Genomic DNA, 20,812 nt, shown 5'->3' on the forward strand with positions numbered 1-20,812 from the left:
ATAAAAGCATCACAAAAAATGAATTTATGTTGACAAGAAAATTTCCCATTTCACCACTAGCGATGAGTGTATATTAATAACCCCTTTGTAACACGACTGGTCAGCCAGTGATAGGCTGCATATGTGGATTTTGTGAGGATGAAGTATAGAAATATTATGTTTATAACAGAAGAAGTAATGTAATTAAATGATATAACAATTAAATTCGAGGCCCAATGTATTATCACATTTTTGGTTAACCTTACCAGCTTGATGTAATGAGCCTTTACATCCTCTAGATGGGGACAAAGTACAAAGTTTACTCTTTGCAGGCATCAAAGGAAGTGTGTGGATATAATATAATATAATATAATATAATATAATATAATATAATATAATATAATATAATATAATATAATATAATATAATATAATATAATATAATATAATATAATATAATAAAGACAGTAAATCAACCACAAAGCTTGAATTCATATAAAACACATTTTATTTACATAAATTACAAGAAAGCACAAACCAGAATCACCATAAATCTACATTAAAAACATCTCGTATATAATACTTTAAACAGATTTACTATATTTTAACTCCATATCTCAAACAATACTTTATTATGGTTTCCATAAAAAGAATGGGTATACAGAGCTTAAACTGGCATCCCACTGATATGATCTAACTAGTCAGATAGAGAAAGAGTAAGAGAAAGAGAAACAAATGGGATATTGTACTCACAGCACGTTGAGAACAACATAACAGGCTTTATTCTTTATTCCGAACAGCCTCCTCAACATTAGCAAACACTTGATTTCATGACTAGTGAAGATAGGATTTATCTGTATATCGCATTTGGCAAACAAACAGGAATCCTGTTTTCTCAGAGTGAAGATGTTGTTGAGTCCACTACCTCTCTGCCATTACATACTGTAGGCACAATGTTGGAGGCCGAAGCTGAAAAGACACAATAGAAATAATGTAAACCCAGGCTCATTCTGATTACGTAGCGCTTTATACATTTCTGGAGAGTGCCAAATACATCCCAGGAGGTACTTTTTTTTTTGCAGTTTTTGTCTATGCGAATCCCCCAGAGTCCGCTGTCTATGCTTTTTCCAGATCTCAAATTTCTCTCGCGAGTGCCATTCGTGGCTGCCGTTCTCATGTAAATCCACCAGAGGCCGCTGTCGACTGACTTAATGACTGACTGACTGATCCCTACCACCCACCCACCCCCTTCCCTAAACCCAACCGACAGTGTTTTCAAAAGCAATCCAGAAAAAGAAAAGCCCCCACGGCCGCTTGATTTATACCACGTTTTCAGCTTGTACCACATTCTCACCCTGTTATTTCCTTGTTTATTTTATTTTTTGACTTTTATTTTGATCTTACCCACTTTCTGGAACCATTCTTCACCTGACTCGAACCCTGTCATCACCATACATGCCAACACTCCCTTTTTTCTTGGCAGTCTCCCGTATTTCAGACCCATCTCCCGCCACCCTCCCGTTTTGTTATTTCTCCTGGAAAACTCCCAGAATTTCACCCCCCGGTTCTCAGCTGTGTTATTAAGACACTTCACCCCCGACACCAAGACCCCCCAAATATCCTGGATTTTTGGAGACAAATGTTGGCAGGTATGGTCATCACGGTCAAATCTGCTCTGCTACTCAGCTACAGGTAGTAGTGCGAAAAGGAACGGCGTCATACTGCCCCGTAGTGTTCATTTTAAAGATGAAATGCAGTCATATGTACTTCTGGCCATATGCAATCTCCAGAAATGTATATAGGGCTACGCTTTCAGAATGAGCCTATGTTGCTATATACAGTAGAAATATGCAAATCAAGTACTGCTAAGCATCTGGATGAGTATCATAAGAATAATTTGCACACACACACGCACACAAGCATACACACTCACACGCACGCACGCATGCACGCACGCACGCACGCACACACATCACACACACACATTTAACATGTCTAATGTGTAATTGAATTTATTTATTTAATATTTATTTATTTTTTGTAATATTTTTTCTTAGTGTTGATTCTAGCGATTGTTATTGCTGCAATAAAAGGAAGAAGAAATAACTGGTGTACATCTTTAATCAGAGCTACAATATTATATCATTTAAAATACGTAGTTATTACTTTCACATTACATTATTAAGACTGCACATCATTGGCCTGTTGATTCCATTATATAGTGCTCAGCATATATAAGTACACCCCTCACAAATCTTTTAAATTCATAGTTTTAATAGGAAGCTATACAATATTATATTTGTGCATATACATTAGATTAATCAGTAGTAAAGCCAAATATGGAGCTTATTTAACAAAATAACTTACGATAATGGTCCTAAAACTGGTACACCCAAATTTATGTAATAGAAAAATATTAAATACAAATTTAAAAAAGAGGAAAAATCAAGAGAAGCAAAAAATATGAAAAATCTAGTTAAAATTTTGTAGTTTGTGATTTTTTTTGCAATATTTTGCTTCAATTTAATTGTTAATCTTTCAATTTCTAAATGTTTGGTGACTAAAATTAAATTTTAATAAATATATCTGTTTACTAAATCTGTTTTGTTAAAATGCACCAAAATACATTGCCTATGCACTGAGAAATGGATAAAAATATTCATTTTAAAAACGGGGTGTACTCTATTATGCTAAGCTGTAACTAGAATAATAACCAAATTAGGGAAAAGTCGCAATTGCATTTTCAAAAGTGAATTTATATAAAAACTAATTGAAAAAAAATGTGAGTAAAGTATATTTCAAATTAGTTTAATCAAAATAAAATGTCAAAATATGAGTGAAATAATGTTTCCAAATAGTTTTTTCTTTAATTTTTGCTCAGAAAAAAATAGCATAAATTCTAATATTGTACATTCTGTTATTAAATTCTGTTTTTCTACAATTTTAGAGCCATTTTATAACTAAAGGTTGATTGTTATTTTTAGAGTTATATATATTATTAGATATATAATAATTCATATAGGCAACAAAGTGTAATTTATTTGTCCCATGATTTTGAGGTTAAAAATGTTATTGATCCATTTAATTCGATTCCCAGAACTCCATGTAATTCAATAAACCCCAATCCATTCCCTCACAGGCTCAATAATACTTCATGTTTATGCTTCAATATTACTCCACCATCATAAAGTACTCAATATTTTCATCAATATCTTTCACTTATAATGCTGGTTCAGCAATTGCCAATCCATATTTTATTAATAAAACTCACACCAATATGTTTGATTTATACAGCAGCTGTTGATTATATTGATGCAGATTTACTGAGGATGGAGACCAAAAATGATACCTTGAGAGAAGCTGGAGCCGGGGCCGGTGGTCACACTGAAGCGCGTGGTGGCCACTCTGAGTGTGGTGACGTTCTTCTGCGGCTGAAAGAGGATGATGTGGATTTTGGGAGCGAAGAGGCAGCCCAGAACCACCGAACCGCTCAGACTCACAGAGATGCACATGGTTGTGGTCTGTACCTGAGAGAGCAGATATATATTTTAAGTCAAAATTATTAGCCCTCCTATTATGAATGTTTTTCTTTTTTAAATATTTCCCAAAATGATGTTTAAAAGAACAAGGAATTTTTCACAGTATTTCCTATAATATTTTTTTCTTCTTGAGAAACTCTTATTAGTTTTATTCAGGCTAGAATAAATGCTTTCATTTTTTAAAAACCATTTCAAGGTCAAAATTATTAGCCCCTTAAGTAATATTTTTTCCAAGAGTCTACAGAACAAACGGTTGTTATATAATGATTTATAATGATTTATATTTATACTGTCATCATGGCAACGATAAAATATTTTAATTAAAACTCTTATGTTTAGAAATGTGTTGAAAAAAATCTTCTCTTTATAAAACAGAAATTGAGGAAAAAGTTCTCAACATTTACAGCACATTTACACAGTGATACCATCTGACTGGCTGAATATACTGTAGCTCAAAATTGAGAATTGTTTTTATTACAATTAATACTCCTAACATTTATATTGCTGCAATACAGAAAGAGGAAATCAATGTGGTGTTTCTCTTTAATCAGCGCTACATTACTACTTTCACAGTAAATTACATTATATTACATTATTAAGTATGCACATGCACATTTTGGCTTGTTGATTCCAAATAAAACAACAATAACTAAAACAATAATTACATTAGGGATTGCCAATATTAAAAAGTGATTACACCACATTTACAGTACAGCACAGTGACTGGCTGATTCATATTTTGGCTCACAATTAAATGTATATACCTGACTGTTTTTTTTCCCCTCAGAATTGCAATAAGTATGTTTTGTTTGTTGTGATTAGATGTAAACATTCCTGCTCTGAATGCAATCACTAACTTGTTTATAACTTGATTTATTTTGTTATTGTTGTGCAGGAGCCGAAATTAACAAAGGGTTGGGTTATGTCAAAAGTGTCCCTAAAAAAAGAAAGCTGTTTACATGAATCTGAGCATGAGGGAAAACATGCAGAAAAAAGAAAGAAGTTAATATTCAGTAAGATTTTAAGATAAAGTTTTAAACACACATTCTTTTGCTCTATCTTGGCTCAAAAGTGTGGAAACAAATCCAGAACTGCTGTGCATTTCAGAGAAACACAGTGATGATTCATTAATGAAGGATTTGGTTGCTTGGAACAAATTGATTGAGTAACTGATTCAACAACTCTGAAAAAGCAATTTGCTGCCACCTACAAGCAGTCCTACTTTCACATTTTAAAGTACTTTATATTTAAATATGAAGACATATATTTTTAAAAAGGTATTTTATATTTAAATATACATGATTTAAATGTTTATTCTCGAAACATTATTTATTAATTTATAGTAAAATTCAATTTATCTTCTTTTACAAAGATTACTTTTGATGTTAGTAATCAATAATTTCTTATCCTAATTGTATTTATTTACATTTATTGAATATAACAAAGTTTTATTACAATAAATGTGGATCTTTAAGCTTTATAGACAGAACTGCAAGAAATAAATTCACATTTTGGGATGAAAACTCAGAATAGTGTAATTTAAGATAAAAATTGTCAGAAAAAAAAGTTATTCTGACTTTACATCTTGCTATTCTTTTTTTTTTCTTCTTACAAACTGGAAAAAAAATACAAATTTTAAGCCATGAACTCAGTATTGCAAGTAATGAATGCAGAAGTCTGGAATGTAAACTGAGAATCAAAATTTTAGAATATAGAACTGCATGAACAAAGTACAAATTGTGGAATAATAAACTAGTATAAAAATACAAAATGCAGGGTATAAACAATTTAAACTCTACTGTAATTCTAAGTTTATATCCTGCAATTATTATTATTATTATTATTATTATTTTGCAGAACTCTAAGAGAAACTGTCGTAAATTGCAATGTCAGAGCTCCAAGTAATAAATTCAGAATTTTGGGATGTATAGTACAGTAAACTCAGCATGTAGACTCAGAATTAATTTTTTTTCTCAAATTAAAAAAAAAATCTGTCTTTCAGTGCTGACTTTATATTTTTAGGATTAGAAGTTTATGTTATTTTATAACAAGTCTACATTGAAATAAATTGCATTGGAGGAAATTCGATCAACTCATGTTCAGCAGGCATGTTAACATGGGTCTACATTTTTTTTTTTTTTGATCAATTCCAGTGTTGGCAAAGCCTGTGCATCTAAAGATGATGATGTATCTTCAAAGGATGAATCCATGTGCAAAGCAGGTGTGTGTGCCTTGTATAAGCAACCCCATGCATACTAATACAGGTATTAGAGACATGCATCGCCAAATAACATTTTGATGCAAGGCAGGAAAATCAACAGGAACTGTTTCTTCGCAGTTTTGGATGTTTGCTTTCTATCATTGTACTTTTAATTAGGGAAGAGGTTTTCCTCCAAATCGAAGTGCATTCAAGCAGTACATTTTTATTGCTGTGGGCATTGCCAGAGATTCAAACACCATAGCTTTTGCATTCCTATTCTCTTTCTTTTGGGAAAGAAGAAATGTTTTATGATAGAAAATTTAGATTTTTTTAATCTGAGCACATCATTTTGATCTGAACAGGTTTGCAAACATTAAAACCTATTGTTAACAGCTCTCGCAGGGTCACGCACTGGAGAAACTTTTATGACCTTGTTAAATTATTTCAAAGCAGGGTTCAGCTGCACTGAATATGTTTTTTTCTCAATGCCAAATGAACAAAGAGTAGTTCATTCTTCAGTATGATAGATATAAAAGTGTTTCTGTGAGAGCGGCAATGCGTCAGAATAAACCAAAGTGCTTTAAATTATGCATCGTTTAGAGGAGAGCTGTGCTTGGAAAGGACTTGTTTGTATTTTCCCAGCAAAGCTTTGCTCTTCTTTCCATAAACATACATGTTTCATGTAGAATATCACACTGAATGAGACATTAGGTTATATTTGGCGTTTCCTCCAAAATTTATAATCATCATTTTTATTTAACAAAATATCTCAACATTGAAAGATTGGTGTCTGGCTCCAGCTAATGACTGCACATCGAGCAACGCAGAAAAGAACTTGACTGCATATTCAAATCTGCTGCTCAGTAACATTACATGGCCCTGGAATAACTCATTTTGATTAATCAATTGTGGTATTACAAAGTTTTATATATTATGCATTTATGTTATTTATTGACTAAAATTCTTTATATTTTATTTTAATATTTTAAGCATCACATCATAAATGACACGATCTTTTAAAGATCATATACTGTGTGTCTAGCTTTCTTTCAGTGATTTTTTATTGTTGTGTTTTTGTCATTTAAAATTTCTGTGTTCATTTATATGTATTTTTTGCATATAGTGTCTATGTACAGTATATGTAAAATTAGTTTTACTGTAATATACATAAAAATCACACATAAAAAAATATATAGTCCTTTTTGCCATGTTTGCCTATTTTGACAGCAAGTTCTTGATTTGAAGCAAACAATGCTATAAGTTATGAGAAGAGTTGTAACAAAATGAGTTAATGTATGCAGCAAATATATCTCCCTGCAAAATGCTCATAGACAAATAGTATTACTTATTGCATTGTATTACATTCATTCATTCATTAATTCATTTTCCTTTGGCTTAGTCCCACTACAGCAAAATAAACCACCAACTCAGCTGCAACCCAGTACTGGAAAACACCCATACACTGACGCATTCACACACGCACTCATACACTAAGAATAATTTTTGTTTATCCAATTCACCTATACTGCATGTCGGACGGTGGAGGAAACCGAAATACCCGGAGGAAACCCACGCAAACACAGGGAGAACTGCAAACTCCACACAGAAATCCCAACTCACCCAGCCGGGACTCGAACCAGCGACCTTGCTGTGAGGCAACAGTGATCACTGAGCCACCGTGCCACCCCTTGCATTGCATTACATATTACTCAAATTAATCAAAATATTCTGCAGTTATAATAATACTGCAGTATAACAATTACATTTATTTCTATTCATCACTAACATCTGAATATTTTTTATTTTTATATTTATTTTGAGGAGAAGGCCAATCTTTTTACTATGGATTCAGAATTTTGGACCACCTTTTTACTAGTTATTGTTTATTTTCCACATTTAGGATTAAATTCTTTAATTCACAATCTGAGGATGAACTATTTTAGCACACACATCTTACAAACAGTACTGGATCAGTGTTGTGCTGTAATTGGTAAGTGAGAGGTAGCAATGCTTCTACTAGAATGATATGTGCAGGATGAATGAGGCTGTATAGCATCTCTTATGAGTATGTGTGGGAGTGTGTCTCGGTCTCAAAGGCACACCTTGCTTTCTGAACACAGACCCCAGCTGGGAATCATCCTCCCATGCTCTAACACATCACCTCACATACTCACAGTGCGAGAGAGAGAGAGAGAGAGAGAGACGCAGAAACCCTGAGCAGAGAATGACATCCTGTCCAATCAGAACTCGAGGAGATTCCCTTCTCTCTTGACACCTTTTGTCTCTCTGTTTTTTCCCCTGTATTCTTTCTTCTAGCCTTGATGGATGATGTAGACTGACCCTTACAGAAGCCCCTACAGCCATAACATCTCTGGATCATGTTTCTATCCTTTTATTTGTGCTCACTGGATCATCCAAATGCAATATACTGTACAGTGGCCATTATAGCAGATATGCTGCTGTCTGCACCACTACTGGACGGTCAGAATATCTGGACACACACATGTAAAAGGATAGATGGATGGATGTATGGATGGATTGATGGCAAGATATGTAGATGGATGGATGGATGGATGGATGGATGGATGGATGGATGGATGGATGGATGGATGGATGGACGGGTGTTGGATTAATTGACGGACGGACAGACAGATAGAGAGATAGATGGATGGATGGATGGATAGATAGATAGACAGATAGATGGACGGATGGATGGATGGCAAGATAAATAGATAAATAGACAGATAGACAGATAGATAGATAGATAGATAGATAGATAGATAGATAGATAGATAGATAGATAGATAGATAGATAGATAGATAGATAGATAGATAGATAGATAGATAGATAGATAGATAGATAGATAGATAGATAGATAGATAGATAGATAGATAGATAGATCTAGAATGTTGCGGCATAAATGGTTTTATTTTTTATTGAAATTAATAATTTAAAAACTTTTTATTTAAAGTTGCACATATACATGCTTTAGGGAAGGTAAAAGTGTTTATTTAATAGTGTTTGTCCTGAGGCACTTGACTGAAGGATACTCATACCATCTGAATAGCATGTTTTCACAGGCTAGTCATTTGTCGGGATGAAATATCCCCACTTTCTTTGTTCTGCATTGAACAGCTTTTGAGCCACATGAAATGTGAGCTTCTCCTTTCATCAGTGCAAAAGACAGGTGATCAAAGAGATTTCTCTATCTGAATTGGCAGGTATGATAACAAAAAAAATCAATCAGGCAAACTCCCGAACTCACGCTCTCAGGGAAATTGTATATATGCTAAAAATAAAGGATAAAGTCATTGTCAGAAAATGATTAAGGGTTATAAGAGAAGCTCATTATCTAAATGATGAAAAATATTCCATGCTGTCATTGTGTGTGCAGTGTGATTTGAAACAGCCCCTTAGATATCTGTTCCCAGAGGAGAACCGGTAAAATCCCCCCAGCAAAAGATTCACTTTTCTAGGAGATCACATTGTCATAATGAACACCAAAGCTTTCATTAACATTATTGTTGGAGAGAAAAGTCAAATCTACACTAAGCAGAGCAAAAAAATGTAATTTAGAGATGTCTTCAAAGAAACTTTTCAATATTGTTTTTTTAATGACATATTGTTGTCATTACTAGACAAATTTTAAACGGTCATTTTTTGCAGATTTTGTTCTCCAAAGACTATAAACTAGATATTTTATTAGAAATTATATAAAAAAAATTATGCTTAACATTTATGTGCAAAACTAAAATGTTTAAAATAGTTTGAAATTTATATTAGTTAGACAAGAAGTTTTTGTTAAAAAAAAAGTGTGCAAAAAAACTATGAAATAAACAAATAGACAAATAAATAGATAGATAGATAGATAGATAGATAGATAGATAGATAGATAGATAGATAGATAGATAGATAGATAGATAGATAGATAGATAAATAAATAAATAAATAAATAAATAAATAAATAAATAAATAAATAAATAAATAAATAAATAAATAAATAAAGTTTTTTGGACTAAAATAATGTTTGACTCTTTGAAACCAAATTATGAAACGTAAATGTTTTGAATGAAAGTTCCTAAATGTAGATCATCGTTAAAAAAAATGAAATACCTATTGCTTATAGTACCAAAATATGCTGCAATGTGTCATATTATAATCCCAGTATCACATTATCATGTCACAATATTTCCTCCAAAACACACCCCCAATTAAAAACAAGAACTTGAACCTAGAGACAAACAATTGATTTGTACAATTTTTTTAATCCATTCAGCCGGTCTGGTGGGAGTATGTGGCTTAGCTTAAATCATTGAATCGCATTAGACAATTAGCATCGCACAGAAAATTTTTAACAGCACCTGAAAAATAGCCCCCAGGTAACAGCTCTTGGTTTTCATAATATCATTGCACCAGCTGAAGCCATGGTATGACAGCAAAGTTCCCTGATTTTATCCCAGAATGAGAATATAGTTCCTATCGACCTAAAAACAGCAAATTTTTAGTTTCCATAGGACCAACCCAGGCTCATTCTGAAAACATATCTCTTTATACATTTCTGGATGCCGCCAAATACGTGCCAGGAGCTACGTTTTTTTTTTTTTTGCAGTTTTTGTTTTCGCGAATCCACGATCGGTCAGCTGGTAAGCGCGAAAAGGAGCAGTATAAAACCGCCCCGTAGTGTTCATTTAAAAAATTAAATGCAGCCATACGTACTTCTGGCTACATAATTCACCATCTCCAGAAATGTATGAAGGCTACGTTTTCAGAATGAGCTTGTGTTGCTTAGTACATGATGTAACTACAGAAGAAACAAGCTTTAAATAGGAAAATTATCTAAACTCCTTTTTGAGGGGCTAATAGTCCAATCCGATTCAATGATTTATACTAAGCTAAGCTAAAAGTGCTCCCGCAAGATGTGGAGATCGACTAAATGGATTCAAAAATGGTAAACTCGGCTGTTTAACTGTAGGAGACTTGTAAAATAATGCCATTTCCCCAAAAACCCTTAATATTCTTTTAATAATTATTAATAAGCAGCAAATCAGGTGTTTATTGAGCTAAAAATCAGTGGTCACACTTTATTTTGATGGTCCGTTTGTTGAATTAAGTTACATTGCATCTACATCCCAACTAATTCTCATTAGATTATAAGTAGATTGTTAGGTTGGGGTTAGGGTTGGGGTCAGGGTTAGTGTAAGTTGACATGTACTTGCTAAGTTTCTTAATGTCAGTTAAATGTCTGTTGAAGGAGCATATCAACAGATATTAAGCAGACAGTCTACTAATACTCAAATGGACCATCAAAATAAAGTGTTACCAAATCAGTTAATGGTTTGTTAATAGCAAGAACTGTACCAAACTTTTTAAATATGTACTTACCCTATAGTCACTGGCAGTAACATAGAAGATGGGCTGGAAAGCCAGCCAGATTATACACGTGGTGTACATGGTAAAGCCGATGAACTTGGCTTCGTTGAAGTTCTCTGGGCACTTTCGAGTCTTAAAGGCGTAAAAGGTACAGAGGATGATGAGGACACAGTTGTAGGTTAAGGACATCAGCATGCTCGAGTCCTTGCTGTTGCACTTCAATGTCACCACGTCTCTTCTTTCAGGACTGACCTCCTTTCTCACCCCCGGAGCCTCGACCAGGAGCCAGACCACCACTACAAGAAGCTGACAGGAGATAAGCGCGGCGCAGATGGCCACCTGTGAGGCTGGACTGATGAACCTCGGCCTTTGAGCTCCATCTTTAACACCATTGAAAATCCGAGCAATGCGATTGGTCTTGGTGAGTAACGCAGAGTAGCAAACAGCGAAGGAAGTGCCTAGACCGAGCCGTCGTAACGTGCACACAACAGCCGAAGGTTTGCTGATGTAGATGAAAGTCATGAAATAGCAAAGAAGGACGCCTAGGAGAAGGATATACGATAGTTCACGTCCACTAGCTTTCACCACCGGAGTCTCGTTGTTTTTCAGGAAGAGGCCAATGACGAAGAGCGTGCAAAGCATGCCAAGGCAAGCAATAGAGACCGGTCCAATTGCCCAAGCGTCCTCCCAATGAATGTACTCCTCGGGTAAGTCATAACAGCCTGTGAGATTGTCTAGAGGCCACTGTCCGAAGCTACAATCCGCACATGTGAATTCATCCAGCAGGTACTGGTATGGTTGACAGGGAATGCAAATCCAGCAGCAAACGTCTCCAGGCTGCATGCTTTTAATTTCGTTTTTCCTACATGGGTCGCTGCACTGGGATGTGGGCACCGCTTGGCTCTCCCAAGGAATTAATGTTGTGTTCAGAGTCAAATCCTGAGCCCAGTAGCCCACCTTTCTATAGACGTACTCATCATTCTCTTTATGATAATGGAAGATGTTGTAGCGGCCCAAACTGTCTCCGTATGCATCAAAGTGAATGATGTTTTCAGTATCAGCCGGGCGAAATGGAGCTGTGGACACAAAAGGGCAAATGAGAAACATCATTTATTTACGTTCTCAAAGATATTCCACAGTCACAAAGTGTTTTTTATTGTGTACTTTCTTCAGAGTCGTGCCCTGCACATTTCTCATTAGGTTTGTAGATGCACTAGACTCAGGTGTGAACGGTACATTTACATAATTGAGGTCAGGAGGCTGAAACATAGTCAGCTTCCTATGATGTAATTTGGCATTCTTGGAAGAACGCAGTGAAAACAGATGTCAAGATAAGATATGTGCCAATATTTGATGATATAATATGCCTGTCGAGCTTTATTCTGCAATAACAAACACTTGGATGTATTTTAAGTATCTTATTACACAAATACTTGTCACAAAACGTAATAATTAGACACAAAACATTGATCTGAGTTGTAATCAGAGATGGGCAATAACGAGTTACTAGTAATGCGTTACTGTAACGGCATTACTTTTGACAGGAACTAATACTGTAACGCATTACTTTTGACAATAACTAATACTGTAACGCATTACTTTTGACAGTAACTAATACTGTAACGCATTACTTTTGACAATAACTAATACTGTAACGCATTACTTTTGACAGGAACTAATACTGTTATGCATTACTTTTGACAGGAACTAATACTGTAACGCATTACTTTTGACAGGAACTAATGCTGTAACGCATTACTTTTGACAGGAACTAATACTGTAACGCATTACTTTTGACAGGAACTAATGCTGTAACGCATTACTTTTGACAGGAACTAATACTGTAATGCATTACTTTTGACAGTAACTAATATTGTAACGCATTACTTTTGACAGGAACTAATACTGTAACGCATTACTTTTGACAGGAACTAATACTGTAATGCATTACTTTTGACAGTAACTAATACTGTAACGCATTAATTTTGACATGAACTAATAATGTAACGCATTACTTTTGACAGTAACTAATACTGTAACGCATTACTTTTGACAGGAACTAATACTGTAACTACATTACTTTTGACTGGAGCTAACACTGTAACGGCATTACTTTTGACAGGAGCTAACACTGTAACAGCATTACTTTTGACAGGCACTAATTCTGTAATGCATTACTTCTGACAGTGACTAATACTGTAACGCATTACTTTTTAAATATAGTAATTCTATTACCATTTTAATATGATGCGTTTGTCTGTTACTTGGTAAGTTAATGTATTTTGGCTGCAGTCTAGCCCAGATCTTCCTGTTTACAGCGGTGACGTATTGTGGGATTGGTGAATGCCAACCAAACACCGTAAAGAAGATGCGTCGTGTAGGAGGCGCCAGACTAGACAAACAAGCAGAGAGACTGAATGTGTGCGATGTACACCAAGTGTGCTAGAGAGAGAGACGGAGAGACTATTAACATTACTATTATTAACTACTATTACCAATACTACTATATTTTGTTGTTTCAAATAAATAAGCACACATTTGTTATCTGTATAACAAAATTGATTAGTTTAGAAGGCACAGTGACACATTTCTGTTATATTTCAGAACACGTTATTTAAAATGTATATTGTTGTATTGCTCAGAAGAAATGCTGTCATTAATTTTTATATTGTTTTACATATTTTTATAGGTGTTTACATTTGTATAGATTTTGCACTTTGAATATACACAGCTTACTTTCCATAAGTTGTTGACATACCACATTTAATTTGTGGTTAGTTTGAAAAGTTTTGAGCAGCTGTTTGTTTAAAATGTATAAAATTTATGGTTGTCAATGATAGCAGTTTTTTGGTGCTGAGTTTGACCAAATTGATTCTGAATGATAATTTCAGAATTATTCATTTATTCATTTTCTTTTTGCCTTAGTCTCTTTATTAATCTGGGGTCGCCACAGCGGAATGAACCACCAACTCATCCAGCATATGTTATACAATAACTTGCCTAATTACCCTAACCTGCTTAGTTAACCTAATTAACCTATAGTAGTTAAGTCTTTAAATGTCACTTTAAGCTGTATAGAAGTGTCTTGAAAAATATCTAGTCAAATATTATGTACTGTCATCATGACAAAGATAAAATATATCAGTTATTAGAAATGAGTTATTGAAACTATAATGTTTAGAAATGTGTTGAAATAATCTTCTCTCTGTTAAACAGAAATTGAGGGGAAAAAAATAAATGGGTCTAAAAATTCAGGGGGGGCTTATAATTCTGACTTCAACTGTATATAGATGTATAAATATTCACTGATGGTCAAGATGATTCAAAGTACCCCGATGAATCTGAGTTACTAGTTTTAGTGGTTGTTATCTGGGAATAAATTATCTTGGAATGTCATGATTGCCAATCAGAATCAAGTATTCCAAACAGCCAGTTGTGATAATGAACATGATTGATGTTGTTATATGGACTCTTCAAAATACAGTGAAATTATTATCGAATATTAAAACTTTTATAATGCCTTCTATGAATATTCAGATTGTTGTACTTTAAGTACAGCGGTGTTCATCACAGCACCAAAGGATTGAAGACTTTATAGGCTAGTAATTTTGAAACATTTCCTCTTGTTATCCACAACATGTCTGAGATATTCATTGAAAATGTACTGTATTCTCCTAAAAAGTATTCTCCTATTGTCCAATATTTTACATTAAGGCTTCAGTTGTTAACATCAGTTAAACTAAACTGACAATGAAAAGTATATATATATATATATATATATATATATATATATATATATATATATATATATATATATATATATATATATACAGTATATATAAAGCAGTAATGTTAGGTTACGGTAATTTCAATTTCAGTAGATTTTTTTTAACTAATATTTGCTGTAACAAATGTAGCCAATTATCACTGACACTTGTTAATTTATTTACTAGCCTTTACTAATAAGACTTTGTATTACCTAAGGTATTACCAGTTGTACTTTATAATAATTTTGTAATTTAGCATTTATACAAAACAAAGCAATACAGCAAATGTAAAATTCTTTTATTATTATTATTATTACAACGTTTATAACAGGTTATTATACCTGTTGAAGTAACCCTTTTTGTAGCAAATTATGGATTTCACTTTACAATAGGGTTTCATTAAATTCATTAGTTAATATATTTACTAACATGAACTAATTATGAACAATACTTGTACAGCATTTATTAATCGTAGTTCAACATTTACTAGTGAAAATCATGCATGCAAAGCAAGAAAATTTATATTAGAGAGTTAATATGAACTAACAATGAACGTATTTTCATTAACTAACATGAACAAATACTGAGACAAATGTATTGTTCATTGTTTGTTCGTGTTAGTAAATGCATTAACTAACACAACCTTTCTGTAAAGTGTTACCATACATTTACATGATATGTATCCCTGCTTTTACTTGTTTAAATCATTTAGATGTTAGCATGGAGTTAATGAGCCTAATGCATGTAATAAAACACTCGACTGTACATGGGTCATATGTTGGATTCATGCATTAGTCTAATCTATTTTACAGCAGCTGTTTTCCCCTGAGACTCCATTTATCTTTCAAATTGATTTCTTTGACTAAAAGAATAGATGTTAATGTATTAAGATATACTGCTGAAGGTAAAGTTAGCCTTTGTTTCGACATTTAAATAACTGCATGAGTGCAAATGTTAACTTAAGACTCAAATGGGCTTCCAAGTATCAAAGTCTTGGACGTGTAATACAAGGGTAACACATTTTTTGTTGTATATATTAGAATGTGTATTGATTTTGTATTTTTTTACATTTGTATCACGATTTATAGAAGACACTCTATATGTATTTCACTCTATATGTAACGCTAAAATGTAATTCAGTATAACAATGTACATGTGATTTTTCAGGTTTTTTATTTTTTTATAAATTTGCAACAATTTCAAAAAATCTTTTTTCACATTGTCATTATGGGGTATTGTGTGTGGAATTTTGGGTAACACTTTAGAATAAGTAAACACTATGAATCATCTATTAAGCATTAGCAAATAGTTCATTAATGATTTGTTAAGCATTAACTCTACATTAATAAGCATTAGTAAGCAGTTTATAACTGAAGCTACAAATGCTCTATTCTTGACTTATAAGCACATTTATAATGTACTTTCATAATTTGTGACTGGTTGATTTTTCATTAGTAAATTAGGTATCGCATTATTTAGAAGTTTTTAAGATCATTCAGAATGAGTTAGTAAATGATTAATAAACTTTTGAAATCAACGTTTATATATCTTATTATTCAGTCATATAGTAATGGTTATTATGTATGTTAATAAATGCTTTATTAACTCAACTTCATGCAGTTTTGTGAACTAAATTAAAGTGAGGACTATTTATGCTTTATAAATCCCTTATAAATGACAATTAAAGGCTTTGTATCAAATGAACAAAAATCTTTGCAATCTTATCTAAAAAGCAAAATTATAAAGTTTAAACATTGCTGAATAACAGGAGTGTCAAAATACGACATACAATTTGATAGAACATCAACAATATAATAATTTAAAAAGATAATAGGATTCAACATTTCAATGTTATTTAGCAATGTTTAGCGATCTTTTTTATTTGATAAAGTTTCATTTGTGTATCTTCAACGAATAGGAATTAATAAAGTTGTTTATGTACTGTTTTCTTGTTTAGAATTTAACTGAGCCTTTGCTTGTCATTTATAAGGGATTTATAAAGCATAAAATGTCCTCACTTTAGATTAGGTCACAAAACTGGATGAAGTTGAGTTAATAAAGCTTTTATTAATATACAAATGACCTATTACTATATGCCTGAATAATACAAATTATAACTGTTAATTTTAATAGTTTATTAATCATTTACTAACTCGTTCTGAATGATCTTAAAAAACAACCAATTATGCTTAAATAACTGGTTTGTAAATGATGCAATACTTAATTTAGTGATGAAAAATAAATCATTAACAAAGTATAAAAGTACAATTAAGCACATTATAAATGTGCTTATAAGTCAAGAATACAGCATTTATGGCTTTAGTTATAAACTGTGTACTAGTGTTTATTGATGTTAATGCTTAACAGATAATGAATTCACTATTTGCTAATGCTTAATAAATGGTTCATAGTGTGTAATTATAAAGTGTTACCGAATTTGGAGGAAATAAATCAATTTAATCCATTTTGCTGTAACATTAAAAAATGTGGTAAAAAAGTGAAGCACTTTGAATACTTTCCAGATGCACCGTATAGCACTATTCATTATGAATCACATTTATGATAGTTATGTGGTTGTGTTTAGGCACTTTTGGGGCACCTTCTCTAAAAAAATATATATATATTTTGCAGGATAGACTATTATAACCAGAAGAAAGATATTTGTACAGAATTTCTATTAGGTGAAGCTTAGACAGAATTTGTTAGAATTTTAGGTGAAGTAATCCTCCCAATCACCAATTTCAAGTATTCATAACTGACATAATTTATAATTTTGTAACTCACCATCAAATTTTGTCTTCAGGATGTAGTCCTTGTACAGTCTTTTCCCATTCACCGGTTTCATGACACTGCAGAGTTTGGTGCTATTGGAGCACAATGCCTGCCTCATGTGGTGAAGAGCATTGGCCATGGCGTACACCGCATTCACCACAAACATTATTTTAGACTCCTGCTCGAATTTACCATCCCGGAGAGAATGTTTCCCACAGTTAATATCATGCAGACTGCACTGGAATTTATTCTCCCAGAACTCTCTGAACCACGGGTTACGTGTGTTGTTATACGGATTGAGGTTTGTAAAGTACGCTGCGAATTCAGGAATGGTATATGACGCAAGCTCAATAGTAAAAGCACCATCTGCAACACTTTCGCTCCCTCTCACCACAACCTCCTGCGCTCCCCATCCATCACTGGCCACCCAGATGAAGGAGACATTCATCCGCTTCGCTGCCACCAACAACTCTCTAGCATCTTCACTTCTGGTGAACAGGATTACCACTTTAGCGTTAGATTTCTGCAACAGAGATCTGATCACTCCATCATAACTGTATTGGTCCATGGAGCGACTGACTTTGGCAGATGTTGCGATGCAGATTTGCAAGGCCCGAGCTTCTTGCTGAAAGGCGTCGATGCCCGTCTCACCGTAATCTCCTTCTGAGGCCACAGTGGAGACGTACGTCCAGTTGAAGAAGCGCAGGATCTCAGCCATGGCTTTGGCTTGGTAGAAGTCAGGAGGTACAGTTCGGGCAAAGTAATCATAGCGGGATTTGTCACTCAGTTTCGCACTGGTGGAGGCATAACTGATCTGAGGGATCTGGAAAAGACGAAGGAGATTGGCCACCTGAAAAAGGACAAGCGAAAAAACTGATGAGAAACTAGTCAAGTGTGTAAATGGGTGCACTTTTACACTGTCATTTGCAGGTGGTGGCTGTCAGTGCAATTCTATTTTAGACTTAGATGCTGATTTCATTTGATTTGATTAATTTTTATTACATTGTAAAAAGCTATTTGTTATGTTACTTTAAAACAAGTGTATAAACCCATTGCTTAAAAGCATCAAGTTGAATTTGTGTAAATGGGCACGCTTTTACATTGTGATTTGTGTTGCTGGCTGTCAGTGCAGTTCTATTTTAGACTTAGATGCTGATTTCATTTTATTTGATTGATGTTTATTACACTGTAAAAAGCGATTTGTTTCCTTACTTTAAAGTGAGTTCAAGAGTTCACACTCAGCTGATGATTGATAATAAAGCGTGTTTGGCATGCTGTCCTGGGAGACAGCCCTGAGCTCATAAAATCCTCGAGCCCGGGGCTCTCACCTGTTTGCAGGGCAAGAGGGGAGTTTGAGCTCAGGTAGGTTTCGAGAACTCCCCTGCTTATTTTTGGCAAATGGCAAATTAGGGATTGCTAAGGAGAGATTTACTGCTGATTAAGAGCTCATCTATGTAACAATGGTGCTAATTTGGTTTGGTCAATTCACCTATGTCGCAAGTTTTTGGACTGTGGAAGGAAACTGGACAACCTGGGAGAAACCCACGTGAGCACCGTGAGAACATGTAAACTCTGCACAGAAACGTAGACTGGCCTGTAAGAGACTTGGACCAGTGACATTCTTGCTGTAAGGCAACAATGCTAACCACTGGGCCACCGTGCCACCCTATCAAGCAAAAGAAATGAGTACTAAGTACTTAAGTACTAAGTTTGGTGAACTAAACAATTTAGGTATAGTCTACAAAACCGGCAAGTTAAATAAACTTAAATATGCAAGTTTTGGGAGACTCAGTTAAATTGAGGCAACGAGCTTACTCAATTAATTTAGTTCAGTCAACGTATTAGGGTTTTCAGTGTATAATCAATCATCAGCTAAGTGTGAACTCTTGAAAAATATATTTGATGTCATTGTAGGCACTGTGTGTATAAGCATATATAGTGTATAAGACACAAGAAGAAAAAAAAAGTGCCATGATATGCTGGAAAATGGCAGCTATAAGTCAAAAGGGGGTTATGTCTGGCACTTTGGACTAAGCACGAGAAAGTAATTCCTCTGATGAAACAAATTAGAGCAGTTCTCACCAGATGCTTAGCATACAACTGTGATAAGTTAGTCTCACCCATCTCACTTATCTCTAGCATAATGGGGAGGCTTCACATTTCCATTTTCAAAATGAATTAATATCAGAAAACCTATATCGGAAAATTTATCAACATCTCCATATCTGACATGGGCACAGTATTGTCAGCAACAATTCATGAAACTGAGGTTATCTATTCTTGCCGTTAATAAACTTTAAGGGTGTTTTCCCTCTTGTAGCATGATACACTTTTTTTGGATCATTTGTTCATGTTTTGCTTGTTAAAGAACGCTGAAGAACTGCATCTATTTGCTTTTGCACAGTGAAACATTTCACTCAGTAAACTTGCTTTATGGGAGTGTGTTTCCTTTGAGATCATGTAATATGCAATCGAACCTTAATGTTTTTGCCTTAGGCAGTTCCTCAGAAACCAATGAAAACCTAGGAAACGCCAGCAAGAAGAGGCCAGCAGCGAATATATATATATATATATATATATATATATATAAATCTTTTTCTCTCTACAGTATGTCAACATGTGAATAACATGTGAATATGGCTGCCGTCGTGTCATCCAGGTGGATGCTGCACACTGCTGGTGGATGAGGAGATTCCCCCAAAAATATGTGAAGTCCTTTTAGGGTGCAGAAAAGCACAATATAAATGTAAGGAATTACTATTATTATACAGCTTGACATAATTACCATCACATATCATGCAACAAAAACATTGTGAACATGAAAGTACATAGGAACAGGGGCAGATTTGGGGATTTTGGGGCCCTTAGCAATTCCACCCATAGGGCCCAAGTCCAAATGCAAATGCACCCTTTCTACTTTTATTTAATATTTATTTATATTGCTGTTTTTCTTCTTTTCTTCATTTTAAATGAATGCAATCTCTACATTTTTAAATTATTAGTTTTCTTAAAATGAATTTACAACTAAAAATAAGATTTTTTTTATATAAATTTGACTTCTGGACTGCTTCATGCTGGATATTATATTTTGTAATATTATTATTATAACATAACATTACATTATAATAATAATATTATATTTGTTTGTTTACTAAATAATATTTAATTACATAAAAATTGTTTTT

General features: G+C 33.7%; 1 protein-coding gene across 1 annotated transcript in view; it reads right to left on the reverse strand.

Moving 5' to 3' along the window:
* Window positions 1–553: 553 nt before the first annotated feature.
* grm2a (glutamate receptor, metabotropic 2a) overlaps window positions 554–20,812 on the reverse strand; it is an 86,241-nt gene continuing 65,982 nt past the window's right edge. Inside the window, exons 3-6 of the mRNA XM_056460345.1 lie at window positions 17,640–18,477; window positions 11,101–12,164; window positions 3,328–3,505; window positions 554–947 (exon numbers count right to left, since the gene is read on the reverse strand). Of these exons, the coding sequence (XP_056316320.1) occupies window positions 874–947; window positions 3,328–3,505; window positions 11,101–12,164; window positions 17,640–18,477 (2,154 nt within the window). The 3' untranslated portion in view covers window positions 554–873. The remainder of the gene's footprint in view (window positions 948–3,327; window positions 3,506–11,100; window positions 12,165–17,639; window positions 18,478–20,812) is intronic.

Source organism: Danio aesculapii, chromosome 6 (genome assembly GCF_903798145.1).
Source record: "Danio aesculapii chromosome 6, fDanAes4.1, whole genome shotgun sequence".
Lineage (NCBI taxonomy): Eukaryota > Metazoa > Chordata > Actinopteri > Cypriniformes > Danionidae > Danio > Danio aesculapii.